At 39.9% G+C, this 23,628-nt stretch overlaps 1 protein-coding gene across 1 annotated transcript; it reads left to right on the top strand.

The window, feature by feature from the left end:
- Window positions 1-94: 94 nt before the first annotated feature.
- NAPEPLD (N-acyl phosphatidylethanolamine phospholipase D) lies at window positions 95-21,999 on the top strand. Its single transcript, XM_054631057.2, is given in 7 exon segments — window positions 95-149; window positions 152-247; window positions 250-508; window positions 11,996-12,308; window positions 18,012-18,658; window positions 19,539-19,653; window positions 20,892-21,999. Coding segments are annotated over 7 exon segments (1,599 nt in total). The 5' UTR covers window positions 95-109; the 3' UTR covers window positions 21,021-21,999.
- Window positions 22,000-23,628: the final 1,629 nt, after the last annotated feature.

Consider the following 23,628-nt stretch of genomic DNA (forward strand, 5'->3'; position numbering starts at 1 on the left):
CCCACCGGAGCCGGCCAGGAGCGCAGCTGAGTGCTTCCCTTGTGCCGGGGCCGAGAGCAGCCCGGCCTCCAGGGGCAGAACGTGCCGGCAGCTCTGACACTGTCCCGCCATGGCTCCGGGACTCCCCCTGTCCCTCAGACGCGGCCCCCCGCCGCCATCTTGCTAACGGCGCCGCTCCGCTGTGCGGGGCCGGGCTGCAGGGTGCCCTCTGCCCGCCACGGTGCGGGGCCGGGCTGTGGGGTGCCCTCTGCCGCCACGGTGAGGGGCCAGGCGTCGCGGAGCCCCGGTTCGCCATGGCGGGGCGCCGGGCGCTGTGGAGCTACTCCGTGCAGCTCGTGGCGCTGCCCTCAGCGGCGGGCTGGTCAGGTGGAACGCCGCAGCCGTTCAACAGCTCCTACCGAAGACCTACGGAGCGGCCGCCGTGGAAGGGGTGGAGCGGCACCATGGAGGAGGAGGAGAAGGAGGAGAAGGGGGACGAGACTCTTCAGGGGCGGCAGCAGCAGCCTAGGTGAGCGGCGCTCCAGCGGCAGCAGCGCTCTGGGGCCGGGGGTCTCTGCCCCCGCGCCTTCCTGTGAGCAGCGGGAAACCGGACCGAGCCGAGCGGCGGCTCCCGCCCCGTGCCCGTCCGGAGGGCAGGCGCTGCCCGGGCTGCCGCCGTTAGAGCCCGACTGGCGGCCGGAGGAGCGGAGCACCTGCTCCGAGCGCGGCAGCGGGGCTCTCCAGACACACACACGGTGCCGAGGCCCCGCCGGTGAGTGTGGGGGGACCGGGCTGAGCCGCTGCGGGAGGCGGTGGGGCCGGTGAGTGGGGGGGGGCCGGGCTGAGCTGCGGTGGGAGCGGGGTAGAGCGGGCGCGGGCACCCGCTCGGAAAAGTTCGCGGGTGGGCGGGCGAGGTGCGTGGGGCCGGCGAGCCCGGCTCCCGGCCGGGGAGAGCGGCACAGCCCGGCTGCCCACGGAGCTCGGCGTGTGGGGCCGGGGAGGAGCGGCACAGCCCGGCTGCCCACGGAGCTCGGCGTGTGGGGCCGGGGAGGAGCGGCACAGCCCGGCTGCCCACGGAGCTCGGCGTGTGCCCCTGCCCCACTCCCTGCCTGCCGCCCCGGCTGGGCACAGACCCTGACGGGCTCCAAAACCGGCTGCGACCGGGGCATCCTTTCGCACTTGCGAAAGAAACCCTGCAAGGATAAAAGTCCTGCTTTCGCTCCCAGCGCAAGGCTTTCGTTTCTGTCAATTGACAGTAAAACATGCTGCAGCAGCGCTGGGAAAGAAACAAGTTATATAATCGCAAAAAAAAAAAAAAAAATCCGCTTCGTAGTGTTGGTGGCTTGGAGAATGTTTTCTTTTGAAGAGGAGGCACGAACAGATGTTTCTGTTCGAATTGTATAGTGCGAAGTGGAGGATATTAAGGAGGTCATTTAATGTAATTAGTGCAGTCAAATAATCTCAATGATCGTCAATTATCTCTAGCTAGCAAGGGTTTGGGGAAAGTGTTAGTTGACTGCGTGCAGTAAAATTCATGAACTTGTGCAGAAATGTTTTTTCTGGTGACGATTATGATTTCTTCCATTTGCTAAATGGTGATTATGTAGCAAGTTTTTAGTTTAAAAGCAAGTACTTTTTGTACTTAAGTATTTTTTTCTTTAATTCTCAAACTGCACGGACTAAAGTAGTATCAAAATTAAAGATAATAACAGGAAAACCACTTCCGTTTTCTTGTAAAAAAAACTTTGAAAAGAGTATTTTTTTATTCATAGTAGCAGCTATATCAATTAACAAAGTAGGAAGTTTATCTTACTTTGTAGATAACATTTTGAGGAAGACAAGAATATTATTCTTTTTACTTATTAATTCAAGAATTATTGCAACAGTGGCTTTCAAAATACCCCAAATTATCTCAAACTGAAATTCCTATTATAAAAAACAATGGGAATTTTTAGTACCTGGAGGTTGGAAAGCCCTGTTTGATTCAGTTATGGATGATGGAGAGTTGTTTTTGGGAGAGGAGGGAAGTAAGGGATGACAGTGAAACTGTTCAAATATAAATAACAGTTATTCAGCTTCTGCATGGCCTCAAATCAAACGAGATGTGAAGCCTTTTTAAGAGGAAGCAATCCGCTGTTATAATTTTATTCACTTGCATTATCTAAGCAGATTTAAGGAATAACCAGGAGAAAAATGCTATTTCCTTAGCCTTTATAAGCTCAAGATTGAACCAAAACTGTTAATTCTTCTTTCAGAAATAGCTTTTAAGTTCTTTTCAGCAAAAAGGAAGGCAATTATTTTGTCTGTGATGAGAAAAACAGAAATACTGCTATATTAATTAGTGTCTTCATATGTAACACTTGCAGTGAAATTAGTTTTGCTTTTTGTCACATCTATGAATCTCCCTTTAACTGATCTCCCTTTAATTTTTTTTGGTCTATTGCTTGAACTCTATAGGTTGCAGTGTGAGCTCCACTTCTAATACATTCAGAGTCAGGACCATGGAAAATCACTTGATTGCCTTGTGCCTAAAGATTCGAGCAAAAAGGATTTTTCTGTAAACTGAATGTTGCACTTAGTTTAAATAGTCTTAGAAAATTTAGGAAAGAAGTAATGTGTTATATACTCTTGGCATGTAACATCTTGGTGTTTAGCAGCTGTACAAGGAAGGGATGGTTTGGGTTTGATAGCCTACAACTGTGCCCAAGCAGATAAACCTAGCAAAGCTGCTCAGGGAAGGGAACTGGGCATTGCCAGCTGACACTGTGAAAACACTGCTGCCATCATACCCCTGCTGGGAAAGTTTCATAAGATGTGTGAGTGAAAAATTGGGTGTTAAAGAATGTCTGCCAAGGGTTACTTCTTCTGTAAGCCCTGTTAACTGTGGTTGGAGCTGGAAGTCCTACTGCCTAGTGAATAAGGCTTATGGTATGACAACAGGTTTTATTGCTTAAAATATTTGGAAATATTTTTGTCATGCTTTGGACTGGTCTTTGTAGGAAGGTTTGTAGGTGATATTCAACTGTTTCTCATAAGAATGTGGTAATAGCAAGGTGTTTGTGTGTCTGTTCAGATGTGTTCACATAAAACACTTTGTCTCCTTAAAACACCTGTGTATTTAGGATGGTGCCTTGAAAATTAGTAGATGGCTCAGATGTTTGTGTTGGAAGTATGCCTTGACTCTTTCATAAGAAAAAAAACCCAAACCACACAACTTCTAGTATTAACACTTCTGTTGTTGACTAACAAGTAAAGCATTTTGTTTAGAGTAGTGAAGACATTGTAATCTAGAGGTGTGGGGATGGAATCAAAGGCCCTGTATAAACAGGAAAAAAGGGTGTAATGAAAAACATTTATGTATCATAATGTTTCCAGTTTCCTTCAGGATTGATGTTTTGCTGTGGCTCTGTACGGTTCCCTGGAATTTCTTCTTAAAATGGATGTGTGTTTCAGTTAAAGAACTATAAGGGTGCTGTACTGGATGTGTTTTCTGACTTTCTGGTATCAAGTTTGGATGTTCAAAACTTTTGTTATTTGGAAAGGCTGGTGACCTTTTGGCTTAACTTGTTTTAAAATTGGCCTTTGAACAGGTGCATTGAAGAAAAGTATCTATTTCAATTAAAAAAAAATTTCACTTCCTTATCTTACCCGACCTGGAAATTATTTGATTGGATTTCAATAAATTTGAATTCAAATGTTATAAATAGTTCTGTAAAATCCATATATGTATGGGGTGTATGTAAATATATAGAGGGAGAGAAAGAATGTTGTTAGGACAAGCAAAAGTTGATTTTATATTGAAAATCAAGAATAGAAAGAATTTAGGGAAGTATTTTCATGTTGCAGAGAAATTACACTGGATCAAATGTACCTGGACCTTAAACTGAAAAGAGGGAATCAAAATAGACAAGCCTTTAAATATGAATATAAACAAAATTTTATGACTGTCTATTAACTTAAAAATAAAATGGAGTTCTTGGGTGTTGCTGCACTTCCTGGACAACTAAGGTTTTATAGAGTTGTAAAGGATTATTCTTGGTGTGAGTCTAGAGGAAGTTTGCATAGGTGTTTGTTCCTTTCTGGCACGGGGAGACAAGGAAAAAGAAAATTAATAGGCTTAGTAAATGAGGTGGAGATAGCAATTGCACACATAAAAGTTCTGGAGTCGATGATAAATGAACTTTAGATCCTACTGTGCCATGTGGATCCTTTGCATCAAAGCTTTAACATGATTTCTGTTCGTTTTTAGGGAAACAGTTCTTACCATGCCTCTCTAACCACATGCTACAAAGGACATCAGTTTTCTCCCACAGCATGTTGAAGTGGAGCCTTAATTTCATTACATGTAATAGCATTTGGGTTTAGTCATATCTAATTGACATGAAGATGTTAGATGGAAAACCTTTACCCTTAGGATGGAGTGTGAGCTTGTAATATTTTAAAACTTTTTAGTTAAGAAAAACATATGCTAACAGCTTCAATGGCATCATAACTTAAAATGCAAACTCCAAGATGTAGAGGCTGTTAACACACAGGAGTGGCTGAAGTGTGTTTTTAAATGCTCAACTTCAAAGTTTGACAATCTTTTCTAACAGTAAACCCCATCCTGGCAAGGTGTGCCTCTGTCATTGACTGGAGTCACATCAGTAACCAGCTGAAACTCATGAACTGCTCCTTTGCATAAATAGTTACACCAGTGCAGCTGCTGCCAGAACATTAAAGCTGGGCTCTGGATCCTATAGCTGGCTTGGTGCAAGTTTTGTGTTTGCTCTTTTGGAAAAGCTTTTTTGAAATCCATGGGCCATCCATGGAGATTGTAGCTGCTGTTGGAATCCATGACTTACCTGTACAGCTGTGTGCATATGCCATCTACAGTCATTTTTCTGTTGGCTTAAAAATTGTCTGCATCTGATTTGTGACCCAGCCATTGTCTTGTGTACCATAACACAGCTGTAATGCACAAACCTTGCTGCTGTGGGTCAGCCTCAGTCCTGCAGAGCAGGTAAGAAATCTTTGATTCTAGCTCTTGTTCTTTCAACATTCTTCCCTATAAATTAACTAGTCTTATGAAACTAGTTGTTTAGGGAGAGCAAAGGAAAGCAATTTCCTTTCTGGTGTAAGAGATTTGACTCCAGCTTCCCTTTGGTGACTGCTTCAGCAATAGCACAGAATTACACTGCTCTTGTGCTTAATCATAATGATAGTCTAGGCTGCTCTTTCAGATGTGATGGCCACAAGCCAACTCTTGGGTTCTTTTATTCAAGATTGCAGTAAAAGATGAAGGCAGAGAGGAAAATAATTTATTTTAAAGGCCTATATCACTAAAGAAATGGGCTCTTGGGTCTGTCATCTCTGTTCTACTGCATGTCCCCTGTGGACAGCTACTGTCATATCAGGGATCACAGCCTAAACAGGATATGCATGTAACAAAAATCTTCTCATATTATCTACAGATCATAGACATGTTTGGGGACTACAGAATGCTCATATTGGACGGGGACGGTCAGCTGGGGCACCTGGAAACAAAGGGAAAATAGCTATGTATTGTCCCAGATCCAGGATCTTTATTCAGTGACACAGTGCCCCAGCTGGTCAGATTTAACCCAGCCTTTAGAAATGATTGGCTCCAGGGACTCCTGATGGGCCTGACTCTAAAGCCTATTTGCATTTGTATCCAGAGGCATCCAAAGGTGTAGCTGATAGGCATGAATAACTTTCTGTTGGTTTAGTTCCCCTAATGAATACCAGCAAAATAGAGGTGGAATGTGTAGTAATGGGAGTGGGCTGCCTTGTGGGTGGTAGGTAGCTATTGAATGTGCTTGGTTATAATATGAAACATTACTGTCTAAGGAGGTAAATGGAGACTGGCAGCATCATCAGTACTAAGTGCAAATGAAACCTTGGAAGAGAATAGATTGAAAATGAAAGGGTAGGAGGAATTGTTGAACCTAACTTGGATGTATGTGAATCTGAGCCACACAGTGAATTCTAAATGGAGGGTATTTAATGAATTATTTTTTCTAGGCCAGTGCTGGCATAAGTAGTTTTTGTTTACAACAATATATTCCTGTTCTCACCCTTCCCTGTCCTAACCAGTTTGTTGGTATAAACACTTGCATGGTTGCTCCATGATGCAGGTGAAAATTAAGTGCTTCTCTAGGGATGGTAAGGTAAGAAGTGATGATCAGCTAGATTAGTTTCCTAAACAAGTTTACCATGTGGACAAAAGTATTTGTTTTGGCAAGCCTGGGTGAGTAGTGAGGACAGAAATGGATTGGCTCATGGTAGTAGCTGCTTAAGTAATACAGCTGCTAAAGAATAAGCCTAACAACAGATGACCATGGATAGATGTCTCACCTTTTTTTCTTTATAATCTTATTTTTCTCCATGATGTCTAAATAAAACTTTGCTTTGTTTTACTGTTGATCCTCAAAGCTAGATAAGAATGATAAAGCACTTATTCTCATTCCATGAGGCTGTTTATGGAGAGAGCTATTCCTTTTTCTGTTATCAACTCTTTTATTAATCTTTCTTGAATAGTACACAAGGACAGTGTAGAATCAGGATACTTAGAGATATGTTGAATGAAAATTTTGCCAACACTTTTTGTTGCTAAGGATTTTTAATGTGATTCAAATAATAGAAGTATTCACAGATCAGCTAATGCAAGCTTGAGAGCTCTTTGTGTGAAATCCTAATAACAGCAGCATCTGGAATAATTGCTGGTGCAACTGCTGTGTAGTGATAAAAAATAGGTATAGTGAAAGAGAACTTCAAGATGTTTAGCAGTATACAGTTCACAGAAAGCTCAGGTTCTTGTTCTGGTGAGTCTATAATGGTAAGATGGAACAACTTGAAGTACTGCACAATAAAAGTTTAAATGAATTCAGAATTTTCCAGTCTCAAACTGTTCATTAATTAAAGCAGCCAATTTCAGAGCTGAAGGGAAAATAAAAGCAGAGCCAAAACTTAGCTGGCAGTCATTTGATAGTAAAGCTTGTGGGAGCCAATTACTTACATGGTCTCTAGCGTTTGCAAATACCTTTCCTTCTAACTGAAACAATTTTTTTTTGTTTTATTTCAAGCCAAAATCCTTGGGTTTTTGCAGTCATTAAAAATATGTCTAATGAAAGAAAACTTCAGAGTTATGTAGCTGTATATGGAGAAAGCTCAGAGTCTTGTTTTGGTAAGGCTGCAGTGGTGTGAGTTTGCTGGGAATTATCTCTCCTAGGTGATCATTAGTGCAGCCTAGTTCTGGATGTAGTTTACACAGAGAGACAGTGTAGTAAACCCCATAGATTTAGGAAAAGCACCATGGAGGATCTGAATAATAGGAATGCTGAGGCAGCAAAGAAGTTCCTGTCTCCATGGACATCCGCCCCATAGCCTATCTCTGTAACCCTATAAGGCAATGTCATGTTAACCCCTTACCTTGGCCAAGCTTGGATCCTTTCCAACCCTATAAAAGCAGCATACTGTACCCCATTAGGGGAGAAAGAAGAGCAGAGACCCTTCACAGACCTCCCCAAATAAAGCCATCTCCATGGAACAGCCTGCGCCTTCTCCTTCTCCTCTCTCTCCGTCTGCTGCAGCCTCCAGCCAAGGGCAAACTTACCTAGCGAGCAGGGCTGAAATCCTGAGAGCTTGCCTTCACTATAGAGCTGAGAATCACTGAGCTTGCTGGGGGTTTGAGCCGCGGCGTTGGCATGAGTGAACTGGCTTCAGGCACCCGGTCCCACTCAGGGACTGAGCTCCTGAGCGCTATTGCTCTGCCTTAGGGTAAGGCCAGTCGGAGGCTTTAGGAAGACAGTGATTAAAAATGAACCAAACCCTTTACTTCAAAAAAGCAGAGAAAGTCAAGGTATTTGGGAGGCTATGGCATGTTACCAGGCAATTGTGAAGTTTTGGGGAAGTTGTTGTGTTCTGGTAAACCATAGCCTCGTAGTAATTCTTAACCTGTCAGGCCTGTGGATTTGTTACATAAGGACCACATTTCTGTGTAGCAAAGAAGGGTAAGTCTGTTTTGCCTGACTCGATGCTTTGTAGCATGTTGTGCATGGCTCTGTGATAGTGGGGGAACTACATCCATTGCATTTATGGAGCAGCAGATCTGGAGCAGAGACTGGGTGGAAAAGGTGAAGACAAGAGATTTTATGGCTATGTTCACATAATTTGTTTAAAAGACCATTTAAAAAGAAAAATTATAATGGCAGAGTGCTTCTTGTAATGTTGTTGTATCCTTTTGCAAACCTTATTTTGAAACAGAGCATTAAAATATTTAGCTAATTTTTTCTTATTTTCCTAAATAAACACAAGGCTCATAGCCAAAATATTTGTATCCAAGTCTTCAGTTATATAAGCAATGCTAAAATAAACCATTTACCCAAAACCTGTTGTCCTAAGGGCCATATCCTGTTGTAAGCCAGTGTAAGCCAGTTTAGTGGGATGTCAGACATGGATCCTCCATGCCATGTCTTGCCAGATCTACAACTTTGCTCTTCCTTTGTGGGTTACGAGGGATGCCTTAGTATTTGATGCTGGAAAACCTGATCTGTGAGCTCAGCATTTTGATTCATGTTAAACTTTGTCTTATTCATCAGCCTGTTCTGTGTTCTTTCCCTCTGTGCAGAACACCTTCTGGCCTTGTGGATTTGGATGACTAATGGTCTTCTTTAGGAGTTTGTATGTTCTTGGTTCATTTCCTCTTCTGAATTCAGTTGAAAGAGCAAAGCACCTCTGAGGACAGAGAGAGAGGGAGTGGTTGTGTCTCTCCTGAGCCCCTCTTACAAATAGTGTCAATGCACTTGCCCTCTGTTGGGGTGAGTTGCCTCATCCTGAAGGATGGGTTCCATTTGCCAGGAAGGCTGTTTAATGGTTTTAAGTGGAATAGTAGTTTTTCTTTATGTTTAAAAGTATAAAAAGATTTTGTGTAGAACTTTACATAACAATAAGCATTCACCAGGGATGTGATCCCTTCCCTCTGTCCCTCCTAAGGGAACAAAGCTCTGTATCTCTATAGCTCATAATTTTTGCTGCCATTAAAGTAGTTTTTCAAGTGCCAAACTATTGTTTTTGGGTAGGAAGAATTTAGGAAAGCTGGCAGAAAAACCAACTGATTTCTGATTGCATATTTTCTAGTATTTAAAGTATACCTGCTAAATTTCCTTATCTGTAGAGGCTTTCTTTTGCAAAAGCATAAGAATCTCCTTGGGCTTATAATTGGTTGGGGTTTATTTTAAGCTAATGATTGATTTCTGGCTTTCAAGAAATTATCATCTTTTCCTTCTATATAAGAAAATTATGTCATGAATATTGTAGGATATATTTAATAAATTTAAGTGGAACAGAAACTATCTGGCAAGACTGATACTTCAAAGGAACCTACAGTTCATCAAGAATACTTTAACTGATTGTAAATCTGTCCCCTTCTTATGCATGTAAAAGGTTTAAAGTATTCTGTGAGCACTGAGGTCTTTTATCCCTTCAGTTGCTTATGGAATACTAATGAAAGTAATGTATGTGCATCATGTGGAAAATATGTTGGCAGACAGATAGATACCTGCAGTGCCTTAAATGCTTTGGCATTGTCTCTGTTTAATCAGCAGAGTCGATCCCTGCCTCCCTTAGGGGTTTATACTTTCAGAAAAAGATCAAAGGTTTCTATGAAGGTTTAAGCAAAAGTAAAATTCACCTATTTTAGAGATGAATAGATAAAGAGAAGCTTAAAAATAAAACTTTAGGCACCCTAGTCTCTAATATAAAATGTCTTGTAGGAGCAATAATTATGGTAGTCATATACCTTTTAAAAATCAGATGTCTGAGATGTTAAGAGAATAATTTCCTGGAATTAAGTACCTATCTGATTGAACTTTTGTGATCTGTTTTCATGATGCTTTCTAAAAGAGTAGCTGTTTTATGCTGTGTCTGTGTGCTTTGCTAAATTAATAAACTGACTTGGCATCGAAAATGCTCTTTGAGGAATGTAAAAGACAACCCAAACCCAATTCTTAAGTTAAAGTAACAGTTAAAATATTCAGTGCCATTTTTTGGGTATTCTGTCTGCCTTTTTGTGGCACTGATTCCTTGTGTTACCATTTACATCTGCTTAAAATGCTATAGAGCAAGTTGAGTGTTTCATTGAAGGCTGATTCCGGGAAATGTTTAGTGGAATAGAGGAAAAAAGCCTAGAAATAGCAACAGCTAAATTTAAATTATGATTCAGATATGGTATCCTAATGCTAAACAGGAAATATGTTAGTGGAGTGGTTTCAGTAAAACTGCAGGGAAACAGGAGTAAAAAGCAATTACATAAAATAAGATTGTAACCGGGGTAAAAAAAATTCTATCAGCTGTGTTTTCTGAATGCTGTTCATGCTTTATTTATTAGAAATGAATTTTGATGTGTTAGTATTTTATCTCTACTGTATAGCACAATAATGGTTATTTTGTTAAGAAAATTTCACAATATTTATCAATTGTCATATTATTTGCAGCTGATACCATACTTAGTGTTTGGTTGTCAGCTGCTGCTGAAATAGCAGAAATGGACTCTGCATTTGAAGTTGGAGCATCATCAGCAGATGCATTTGGGTTCAGTTTGCTGACACATGTGTGTAATATCTTAGCTGAAATGTTGCAGTGAACACTATATTTAATTTTCCCTGTAACTGAGCTTATGGGGCCAGAATGAGTTATGCAATTTCCAAGAAAACTGAGCTTCAATTCTGTTCTCTGACAGTGTTGTTTGCATGGACTGCCTTGCCTACATCTGCCCAGTGCTCCTGAATGTACAGCTGGAGTCTGAGTATTTGAATTACTGAAACAGTGGATAGGACAAAACTGTCCATCTACTAGATGTGGTGGATTTTCCACAGGATGAACTTCACAATTTGTTATTAAAAGCTATTCCTGCAGCTAAGCTGTAAATAGTGTTGTCTGTTCATTACTAGTTGTCTTCCAGTTTTAATTAGGTAGAATTTGTAAATGCCAGAAAGTTGTGCACTCATTAAAACAGTAACCATTTTTTTTTAAGCTAACAGAACAGTGTATTTACTTTCAACCTTTCAGTTGAAAGTAAACATAGAAATTGAAACATTTAGAATAAATTGAATTGGTTTGGCAACTTCTAAAATAAAATAGGGCTATTTGGTTTTTCTACCTCGGGTATAATTCAATTACATTTGTAAAGTCTGCAACACAAAGTGCAGTTTGAAATAAGAGAGTCTGACTACTGAGTTGGTGGTTTTCTAAGAAATGTACCAGAATCGTGACTTCATAGAAATGAGTTTTTTCTCAGTTATTTTCTCACTTTTCTATATTTCACGATGGAATTAAGAGTGAATGTTGCAGCTGTGATTTAAAATATTTCAATTTCCTGTGGCCTTTCACCGGTCAGTTCAATGTGTATCAAAATTGTATTTGAAACAGTTATTTACCTTTATAATAATAAACTTCTTGTTTGTTTTAGATAAAATACTAAACAGTGCCGAATATCTCTTGTGTTCTGAGTTTCCTGCATGTGTGTTGGTATAAGTGTTAGTAATGCTGCACAAGACTGCAGTTTTTACTACAAAACCAAGGCACTATATAGGCAAATCCTAAGGTAAGGTACAGTTCCAGTGTCTCTTGCACAGACTTGCAGGATTGTGTTACATCAGGCACCAAATGTCATAAGTTTCAGGAGGAATGACTATTCTTCCAAAATGTAAATTAAGAAACCCTTCCCCCTCATTTTTGCAGTTGGTAGATAATAGTGTTAGTATCTGAAGCTGTGCATTCCAGGGAGTAAAATTCAGCCTGAACTACAAAGAGCCCTCATGACTGCTTGTCACAGCATGTTTTGGAAGTCTTTTGTGTAACAGCGACTGTTTTAAAAGCATATTTTGTTGATTAAAAAAATACAGTAGATCATAAAACAGGAAAGGCGGGCTTGTTCCTAATGTGTGTGAGAACATTCAGTCTTATGAGTGTTGATGCTAGACCAAGAAAATACTGATTAATATAAAATTTGATTTAGCTCTCCTGAAAAAGGTATGGATAAGAACACAGATGAAGAGCAGCCTTCAACTGCCTGTAACCAGTACCCTAAGGAAGCAGTGAAGAAACGTCAGAATTTGGGTCGAGGTTCCGGGAGCAATGATTCTTCCAGGACCTTCAGAAAAAGCTTCAGGCTGGACTACAGATTAGAAGAGGATGTAACTAAATCAAAGAGGGGCAAAGATGGGAGATTTGTCAACCCGTGGCCAACATGGAAATCACCAACCTTGCCCAACATTTTGAAATGGTCCTTCATGGAAAAAAATAACAGCAATGTGCCACGCTCAAAGCAGGTGAATACTTCCATGTTTTACTTTTGTGAATAAGACTGCTTTTACCTCTGCTCTAATCAATAAAATAGGACAGTTTCTAACTAATACTCATTAGGCATCTTCTGGAGACTTTTCTAAGCCTTACTTTTCTGATTTTATTGACATTTTGTTCTTTTCAAAAGGTAGGTTAATACTTTCTACCTCTTTAATTTTTATCTCCTTGTTAGTTCCACATGCTTTAATTTATACAGCTCACTTTATATTTATAAAAACAAAAAAAAATTGGCGCCCTCAGTCATAAACTAGTTACAGCCATTCCTTTTTAATAGGTGTTGCTTTATGAAGCACACTATTAACTTAATTTGTGTTGCATGAAATAGCTTATTTCATGACATATCCAATTTTTAAAATTTTGCCTTTTTTTCTAGATGGCAATTTAATACATATGTTGCATCTTTTGAATGAAAATGTAATAGTTTCTGTCACCTACTTATGAAAATACTTACAAATTTGGTTTTTTATGTTTCAGTACACCAGGAGAAAAAATTGCATGTATTAAAACTAATCTGAGCAAGTATTTGTACTGAAACACTTAAAGTACAGTGCCAGTTCACTGGGTAACACTTTGTTAACACTGGGTTATTTGTTGTTGGTGAAATGCTTTTGTCAGGTATTGCATGTAAAGAAGGAGATAGGAGAAGCTTCTTTCCCATGAAGAGTAATGGGTACTGGAAAGCCATGGGTTATTTTTGTGGTCACAGGAGGTATGAAGATGACTAGGTTTTGGCAGAATTACTTCTCAGTGCATTTCTGATGTGTTGACTGTATTTCAGAAAAGCTGTGCTGAAGGGTGCACAACCAAGGACAGTATTTGTTAACAAGCAGGTGTTAATAATGCTTTTAAGCATGCAGGAAGGTATCACAAGCTATAAATCTAACAGCCAGTATTTATCAAAGAGCTTTCCATTCTGTCTTACTTGAACTACCTGTGAAGGAAAGAATTCTATCAGTTTTATGGACAGGAAAGCTATGTTAGGCACTAATGCATGATGGTTTGGGGATGTTTAAGGAACAAATGAATTGGCTGTAATATGATAATAAGTAATTTAACTTAAAAGAACAGCAAACTTGTGTCAGTCTTGAGATGCTGTCCAGCAAATTTGGTGTCTTCTTTGTAGTGACAATGATTGCATCAGTGTGTACAGCTTTCTAGACTGTGTGCTGCCCACATTTCCATGAAATGCACACCTGTAAGTTTTCAGTTGCCTTTGACTGCTGCCCTCCTTGGTATGAGTAGAACAGGCTTCATGTCTTCCCAGTGCCAGTCAGAAACCTGGGCAGTGACTGAGGTCCCTTGAAGGCAAAGCTGAGGTGCACTGTGGAGTGCAGAGCTGCAGCACTCCCCTTTAATTTACAGTTTGTCCCTACAATAAAGGATGATCACAAAGAAATCTACAAGGCACCAGCTGAAAAGCCAAAAAGCCATCTCTCTGACCCAGCTGGGATTAATCATGGGCTAATTTTTTTTTTTTTTGCATAGGAGATCTTTTAATTAGGCACCTGTAATTATTCACAAGTTTGGTGAAGTAAATTAGAAAGAGAAAAACCTAGATAGGGATCAATGAAATGCACTTCTGGAGTCCTCAGCCATTTTGATGCTAGTTTCAACCAGTTTTCTTCCACCCCTACATCAGCCTGTGAAGTGCATCTGAGCTTGTATAAAATTCAGACGAAGGGCTCCATACTTTATTTATCACTGCTAGATGTCACATCCTCTGAGCCAGATTCCTGCTTCAGTTTCCACACTGAGTGAGCCTAGTGATGCCCTGCTATGCTGGGCAGGTTCAGTTTATCTGTACCAAGTGCTTTGTGTATGTAAAAATGAGCATATTATCCAGAATATGTGCTTGTACTTCACTGTGGAAAAGCTATATGTATTATAATCATGCCTACACAACGAGCCTCTATCATCATCCAGAATGCATGCACTTTTCATATTTTCATTACAGACTTTATTATTAACTTTGTTCAGTGCTGTTGGAGGATCTTTCATTATTAGTTGTTGGATCAGCAGTTTAGATTGTTCTCATTTCTGTAAATCCTGTGGTATTCCAGTATGCACTAAGCACCAAAAATCCCAAGCTAATCAGCTAGTCTTACCAAAGCCTGTCATGTGTTTTTTCTTGCTTTGCATTAGGAGGGCAAGAAGAACGGGGAGGGGGAGGGGACACAGCAGGAGGAATTTTTTATATTACTTGAGTAATGAAGACAAGACAGTATTAAGCGCATTTTACTTCTGTTGGTAGCTGATTTGACATAATTGCTGTATTTCAAAAATCTGTTATAATTCTCCTAGTTTTAATGTTTCTGGTTAGTCTGACAGAACAAAATGTATTATAGCAGGATAAAAGTTCCATAAGATACATATTTCATTCATTATATTGCTTTATCCTGTTGTGTGAGTTTTAAGTATTTCATGTGAAGTATACTGCTAATAGAATTTGTGGTTTAGTTTGAAATCTTACGAGTTGAGTATTTCTTATTGCTTTAAGGGGATTTTACTGTGCTTTTGTAAAATACTAAAAAAAAAAACCCAACTAAACAACCCCAAACACAAATCATATGCACTGAGAAGTAATGTTTTGGTGTGATTTACCATGGTAGCTCAACAACATGCCTGGTTTCTGATCTCATCCTCTGAAGAATCATTGCTTGGATCAGAGGCCTGTGTATCACAAACCTGGAGAGCAAAAGCTCTGTACAGGTTATACTGCCTTTGTGCTCTTGGTTTGTCTTGAACTTTTGTTCACAGAATTTCATTTAAATAGGTCAGGACAGCAGTTGTTTGGACTGTGCTCCTCTCTATCAATCTTCCTGTCTGTGTGACTTTTACAAATGCCTTTTATAGTGATTAGTTCTACCTTTAAATCAACTATTCTAAGGACTTGATAGCATCAATTCCACTACATCCCTGTAAACCTTTATTAATAGTGCAGATGTGTTATGGCTTTAGGCAGCCAAGTTCCAGTCAGCTGCTTCCTTCCACCCTCCACTGCTTGCACCCCAGTGGATTGAAAGGGGAAAAATCAGGTAACTTGTGGGTTGAGATAAGGACAGTTCAATAGGTAAAGCAAAACCTGCATGCACAAGCCAACAAAGAAATTTATTCTCTTTGCATGGGCAGGCAGGTGTTCAGCCATCCCCAGGAAAACAGGGCTGCCTCCCATGAGACAGTTACTTGGGAAGATAAACACCATCCACTCTGAATGTGCCCCACCTCCTCCTCTTACCCCAGATATTACTGCTGGGTGCAGTGTCATATGATATGGGATATCTCTCTGATGGATTGGGGTCAGCTATCCCAGCTTTGTCCCTCCCAGCTTCTTGTGTGTCCCAGTCAGCTGGCTGAGATGCTGTGGAAGCACTGCTCAGCAGTAGCTGAAACATCAGTCTGCTGTCAGCACTGATTGCAGCACAAATCCAAAACACAGCACTGTAGGTGCTGCTGGGAAGAAAATTAACTGTACCCCTGATAAAACTTCATAGAATATGTCTGAGTCCCACTTAGGAACTGATGATTTTTCACACCCACCAATTGGCCAGTTCCAATATTATCCATTTAATATTGTTTATTAATATTGCATAATGCTAATTTTAAAAACTAATTTGTGCCAAATGTCAGCAAAAATAAGTGAATTAATTTAGTTCTGAGAAAATTCGGAGTCTGACTCTAAAACCAGCTACTTAAAGAGAACATTTTCCATTAAAAATGTACTAATTGACCTAAATTGCATTATGACGATTCATTAAGTTCCATATCATATCAAGAGTTTTATTTCTTTGATATAATCTGATCTGTTGACTTAACCATATGTAATTTGTTGGTTTGTCCTAATTTCCATTTTGAGTACGATGTTAGTTTTGTGTATATTTTTTTAAAGTTGAAATATCACAGTATAACACTTCTGTGGTTCAGATTTCTGTGGCCAATGTTGTTCCCATGTACTTAGAATAAAATAGAAATAAGAAAAGGATGGCTTCTCTCTTGGTGAAGCAGCCATTTTTCTCAGTCTAAGATTCCTACTTTTCTTGTATGAACTAAGGGGATGAGTTGTACTAACCTTATATTCAGCTTTATAGAAGGCTATCTATTTCTCATTCCTGGAGACAGTAATGAAACTTCTGCAGTAAGCATGTCTTGTCCATTAGCTCTCAGAAAAAGCAATTTCATGAATATTTTATTATTTACAGCAGAATTGCAGGGGGATGGAGATGTGCATGCTTTGTTGTTCCCAACATATGCCTTCCAAATCAATAAAATATTGTGGAGAAAGTAACTTCCCTGAAGCTGTCAGGACTGGTTTAGCAAGGCAACTCCTGGAGTTCTGAACTGTCACAGCATCAGCTGGACTTCTAAAGGAGCACAAGGTCAGCTCTGTATAAAGTCACTGATAGTGCTAATCTGTGCTAGGCTGAGAGAATGAGAGCAGCAACCACGGCAGGCAGAACTTGACTTGGAACCAGAAGTGCTGGGACATTTGTGATTATGAGGGAGAGGAATGCCAGGAGTATAGAAGCTGCCCTAGCACATGAAAATTCTTGTAAAGCAGAGTGAGGAGTTCAGACCATGAATGTTTGGGAGGAGAGCCTTAGCCACATTGTGGCTAACCTGGAGATGGTCAGGAATTCTGAGAAGACTCTTTGGTTGTTTGTTTTTTTAATAGGAAAGCTCTTATTTATTATGTATAAAACTTCTGCATTAGCACTTCAACCAAACTGCAGTGAAGACCATAACTGTGGTTCAAAATGAGAGAATGAGTGGTGGTTGTGTAGTGACTTTCAGTAGGTAATGTACAGCCATGGCCTCCTTTGTGCCAGGATACACACTGAGTCAAATTGGAGCCAATCAAAATGAGAGCTGTGTATTTTTTACCTCTGGATTAAGTTCAGCCAGTTTTCTGACCTCTCATAGTCAAATAGGGACTGCAAAACTTGTTAAGCTGGAATAAGAGAGGAGGTGGTGGAACCTTTTCATAACCAAGCATATCTATGTACCTTAAGGTTTATCTTAAAAGTTATTTTGTTTTTTATGAATGTTCATTAAATTCTTGGCAGGATGGGAAGGCACAATTGTAATAGCTAACATTAGCCGAGTGAAGTTAACCTTTGTGTGCTACTTCTAGATGTAATGAGGATGGACAGAAAGAGGGCCTGATAAAAGTTAGCAGAGCTTTTGTGGAGTGTGGCTGGGGAACATGGCATTTAATTTCATCTGTGACTTACTTGTGCTAGGACTTAAGGGGATGCATTATTGAGTTGCATGAGCTAAACTTGAGTATTTGTTAAGTAACACTCTGTGCGTGTGTATGTATACATATTCTTTTTCAGGTGGAGGAATCCCTTCCTGGGATGCTGTTAGTGCCTTGCAGTGCTTTCATTGCAATGCCCCCAGACTCTATCAGGTCTTTGGGCCTGAAGAGGTACTCTCTTCTCTTTCTTGACAAAGAAGTGTAAATGTTGCAAAAAACCTAAAATTAAACGAGGAGGAAGTAGCTGGGAAAATGGACTTTAAAAAGGCATCTGGTGTGTGCTGCAGTTCTCTGCATAAAAGCATAAACAAAGTACAAGTCTTGACAGTATAGATTTGTGCCCTGTATGCAGTTTTTGTTCCATGGCCAAGTACATTCTGAAATCTCTCATGCATATTGTGTTCTTTTTTGCCAGGAACTCGACAAAGAACTCCCAGTGTTACAACCTTACTTTGTCCAAACACCAGAAGATGCTGGGAAGACAGGAGCTGGTATGCGAGTCACGTGGCTGGGACACGCCACCGTCATGGTGGAAATGGATGAACTCGTGTTTCTCACTGACCCAATCTTCAGCCAGAGAGCTTCCCCCATTCAGCTCTTGGGTCCCAAGCGCTTCCGAGGGCCGCCGTGCACGGTGGCGCAGCTGCCCAGGATAGACGCGGTGCTGATCAGCCACACCCACTACGATCACCTGGACTACAACAGCGTGGCCAGCCTGAACGAGCGCTTCGGGAGCGAGCTGCGCTGGTTCGTGCCCCTGGGGCTCCTGCCCTGGATGCAGAGGTGTGGCTGCGAGAATGTCATCGAACTGGATTGGTGGGAGGAGAACTGTGTCCCTGGTCACGATGCGGTAACTTTTGTCTTCACCCCTTCCCAGCATTGGTGCAAAAGGACTGTGACAGATGATAACAAGGTTCTCTGGGGCAGCTGGTCTGTCTTGGGACCTTGGAATAGGTTTTTCTTCGCAGGAGATACTGGATATTGTTTTGCTTTTGAACAAATAGGTAAAAGGTTTGGACCTTTTGATCTTGCAGCCATCCCCATTGGAGCTTATGAGCCAAGGTAAGAAAATCAGAGCTTGAGCAATATACGTAAATGAAATGATGCACTGATGACAAAAAATACACCCAGAAGTTAAAACTATAGCTGTACTTTTAATAAAGTTTTTGGAGAGTTTTTTCTTCAGACTTAAACAGCAAAGATGAATCAGCAGTCTTTCCTCCCTTAAAAATGTTGAGTAAAAATCTGGAGTTACTCTGTGCCTATTTTTCTGAAATGGCACCATTTAATCCAGCCCATTCCAGTGTATGTCATTTGCTGCATTTTTCTCTTGCTTCAGTGTTTGCAACTTATCTGGAGACAAGGATGACTTTCTTATAGAGTATGAAAAATCTGTTTGCTCAGGAGAGATAACTTTTTTCCTTTTGGAGAAAACATTTAGATGATAGTACTCATATGATTCTGGAAGGAAAGAATGTACGGACTAAGAAAAAAAGATGGGAATCTAAATAGCATGGTAAAAAATTCTGTATCTTTCAAGAATTGCCAAGTTCTCTCTTCTGTTTTGCCTGTTCCCGTGGGCTATCTCTGGAGCACACACTTTTTGGTGTGTACTGCTGGCACCAAATTTTTTTTAGGGATGGATTTAAAGTTTCAGCCCTAATGCCTCAGGGCACCAGTAGTATGTCCTTAACCTACTGAAAATAGAGCTAAGAAAATATCCTTCAAAAAGAGAGTACAATCAATGCACTGCTGTTTGATGGGTATGGTGGTATATGTTAGTTTCTTGATCTTGAGTGTTCTGTATGTTGTCCAGGTCTACATGCTTATGATTTTTTTGATTAGGTGAGCACATATTTATTTTTGTACTTTGCAATGGCAGTAAAGGAGAAATCTTGCACTGGATTAGGTGACACAAAAAAGTGCTTCTTTGTTTTGGTAGGTGGTTTATGAAATACCAGCACGTGGATCCTGAAGAAGCAGTAAGAATCCATATTGATGTTCAAGCAAAGAAGTCTGTAGCAATTCATTGGGGGACCTTTGCTTTAGCAAATGAGGTAAATTGCAACACTAAACATGAGTTCAGACTTCCAAGGACTAGACAGTCATTAGTGAAGCTTTGCTTGTGCAGTTTAACCTACATATCTGTAAATGTAAACTTAAAATGTGAACTTTGTATGAGTGAAAATTGTTACTCTATATACTGCTGTTCAAAACAATGCTTAGCTTTTCATAACCAATTACATAAAATATTTCCATGGTTAAGAAAGTACAGAGTTATTGAAGCAAATGGTGAAGGATTTCTGATATCCAGATGCTGAGGAGCATAACAGATGAGGACACATGCAGTATTATGCATTATATTATGCATTAATAAAAACAAACTGAGTGGTGCATCACTTGGAGATAGTAAGAACTGCATGCCAGTAGATCAAACAGTATTTATTATGTCTGTCTAGTAAATATATAAGCAGTATTTTTAATAGTTGATTCAAAGTTAGAACCAGAAAGGATATGAGAGAAATTAGTTATTCTGAATTTTTGATTTTTAAAAATGTTTTATTCCCCTCTACACCCCCCAAGTCCACAGATCTACTACGAAGCTTACCCAGATACTTTCACAGCAACTGAAAGTGCAGTGAATAGAAAGTATCTTCATTTGTTTTGATATTGTTTGGTAGCTGTCTTTCAACTTTGTTTTTGCATCAGTTGTACCACTTTATCTCCCAACTAATTCCTGATAGTGTGATCACTTGATCTGTCAAATGTTCTGTCCCACCTATGCTCCGTCCCAGCTGCTCGTGCACCTCCGTGCCACAGCATGGAAGGAACATGGGATAGAACGTTTCCTGTCCGCAGTGTTTCCAATAAATTGTGTTGCCTAGTGCCCGCGGTACAAAAGTTACTGTGTATTTAGGAGCACAGAAATGGATGATTACTCCTTGACGGCGCCTCCCGGCGATGTAACAAATGCACCGCGGTAACTTGGGGGGGGATCGCTGCCAGCGCGGGCTGCAGAGCGGGGAAAGCGCCGGCTGCTGGCGGGCAGCGCTTCCCACGGACGCACCTATTGCTGCCTTAAGGCACCGAGTTGGGGCTCACAAGCTGAGCCTTGCTAGTTACTCTGCAGCTGTAAAGCAGCGTTCTTATCGTTCAAAAATCTAAAATGAACCCAAACGTTTTCATTTGGAAAATATCCTCCTCCTCCTCCCCCGTTTTTTAGAGATTTTTTTTTCCCCTTCAAAAAATGTTGCCGTGGTATCTTTTCCCTCATATTATTCTCATTTTTTTTCAGTATTACTTGGATCCTCCAGTTAAATTGAATGAAGCTCTTGAAAGATATGGCTTGAAAAAAGATGACTTCTTTATCTTACGTCATGGAGAGTCACGGAATTTGAATACAAATGACCGGTTTGAAAACTGAAACAGTGTCAGTTCCTTGTAAGCCCCGTTTGATCTGAGCTAATGTAACAATACTAACATAATGTACACAATAGATTTTTGAGATTGAATTGGATTTCTAAATGCCAGGTTTGTCAGTTTCAGAACTAAAGCTTGCATACCAATTTCATGACAAATTTTACTAGTTATATTGTTTATAAATTTAGAGAGGTGATCTAAAAGTGGTTTATATATTAAGTGTTGTCTGGGAAAACTTGCTCTGATGTACACCACTGATAAAAAATTATTTTTAAACTCTTCATCTCACCTGCTGCAGCAATAATAACTTCAGCACAGAACATATTCTTAGGATTAATGGCTGACTTGAATTATTCCTTGTTAGACTGTCATCTCCCACTCGTTAGTCTTCAGGTTGTGCCCTGTACCTTGATGTACAAGCTTCATACAGCTTCACTGTATGTTTTGTGGGGTGAAGTCTTCCAATACAGCTGTGTTGTTTAAGCACAAGCATGGTAAAATTGTTTCACTCTTCATTTTCATGTATTAATGAACCACAAAAGCTGAATTTTACATCAAAGAAATGTGCCTTTTAAAGAAAGAGATAATTTAATATTGCATCATGGATGTGTAAAACTAACTGCTGGCCAGAATACCTGCACACTTTTATTGTTTTGTCTATGTTTTTATGTTAGGTCTGAATGTGTCATTTGCAGCACATGAAGTGGAGAAACCTCTTAATGTCGCTTGTCCTTGTATTAACTCAGCCTTTTTCTAAGTACCTTTTTTTTTTCTCCCCAGTAGAAAATCTTAAGCAAGGGCTGTGGTATTTTTTCTAATAGCTTCCCTATAATTTTAAAGTTGAATGAGATTACAACATTGTTCAGTGTTATAAAACTTGGCCAAATGTGTCTGTATCGAATTGTCTTGCTCATTTTCAGAATTAAAGCCTATTGTGGCCAATAAAAAGGGTTGTTATTCTCCTTTATAATTTCATTGGCAAATCATGTTTTGTGTATGATTTCCTTTGGTCTGTGGGATATGTGGGTTGGTTTGGGTTTGTTTTTTTGATTTTTTTTTTTTTTTTGCTATTGCTGTATATTTTATTTTCATATCCCACGAAGATAAATATATATTAAAAGGACATATTATTTAAAGGCATGAACTTCTGTCAACTAATTACAACCAGTTAATGATATTTCATGGTAGGAACAACTGAGGTAATCTCTTAACTATAGACAGTTATCAAAACTGGTTTAAAACTATCCTGTTATTCAGTGTTGGGTGAATGAATGATGAAGTCTCTTGTATTCACACAACAGCTTCAATCACAACTTGGGTGATACAATGTATGTTACCGTTTGTAATTTTGTGGAGGACGCCAAGCTGCAAGAAGTTTTGAGTACTTTGAAGGACAAGTTTAGGATTAAGGTTGTTAAGAAAACAATGTGGGTTATTTTCGTTTCCTGTTTTTATAATCATCAATAGGTTATTCTGTAAAATTACGTACTTCAGAAAGAGTGGAACTAAAATACAGAACACCTAGCTAGGCAGCCACAGAGCAGAGATACACTGAGTCACATGGACCAGAAACTAAATGTCAGTAATGACATGTTTTGTTTTGGATCTGTTAATTTACCAAATTTGTACCTAGAATGGTGAACGTTCCGTTCTGCTTGGCGCTGCTAAGATTCCACTAAGGGTGTGAGGTAGGTGATAAAAAAATGAGACATCTTTGCATAAAGGCACATTGGAAAGTCTTGCATGATTTCAAACATCTCAGCAGCATTGTTCTATGAAGAAAGCATTTAAAAATAGTTCTTTCTAGACCAGAAAAAGAAAACTGAGACAACACCATAGCAAGTTCGCATGTATTTTTAGAAAAAGTCACTTGTTTGTGTCAGCTGTTAAACAGCTAAGAGATCAACTCTATCAAAAAGATGATTGGAAAAACTTATTTTTAGGTTAGAGAACATGGAAAGGGACATCTAGACATCTCTGTTGTTGAGCTTAAGAAACCATGTATCAGCTATACCTAGAACAGACTGGTCCTAATGTCTTGTCAGGAGAGGGGAGTGCATAAATTCTTAGTGTCTGGCATAGTCTTTTCTTAGTCAAATTCAGTTGCAGAAAACATTAAATCTACAAAAAGTTGCAAAACATTAAGTGACTGTAATGTAACTTGCTTATTACAAACTGTGCAGTGTTTTAGGAGCAGTGGGAAGAATAAAAGGAAGTTCACTGTCAATGCAGCCAATTGTCAAGTTTCTGACTGGGAATCATGCCAACTTCTATTTCTGCCTTAACTCTATTCCTGGTGAGTTAAAACTACCTACGTGGATAAATTAGATATGTGTAGCTTTACCCCTGTATTGATCAGGGCATGGGTGTGTCACAGTTTCAAGGTCATATTTTTCTTGCAGTTCTAGCTATTTGCAAAGTGACCTTCTGAAAAAAAGTATCTATTGTAGTACAGAAAGAGAAGATGATAATGTTTTCTCAGAGCAGTGAGGATGCTAAATTAGAAAGATGAAGCACTTGGTAACAGTTTAGGTGATACAGTTCTCTTAAAAATGGAACAAAGTGGAAAACTTTCCTAGTCTTTACATCTGACACCTCTTTTAGTTTCGCTG

Source organism: Agelaius phoeniceus, chromosome 5, assembly GCF_051311805.1.
Source record: "Agelaius phoeniceus isolate bAgePho1 chromosome 5, bAgePho1.hap1, whole genome shotgun sequence".
NCBI classification, from domain to species: domain Eukaryota; kingdom Metazoa; phylum Chordata; class Aves; order Passeriformes; family Icteridae; genus Agelaius; species Agelaius phoeniceus.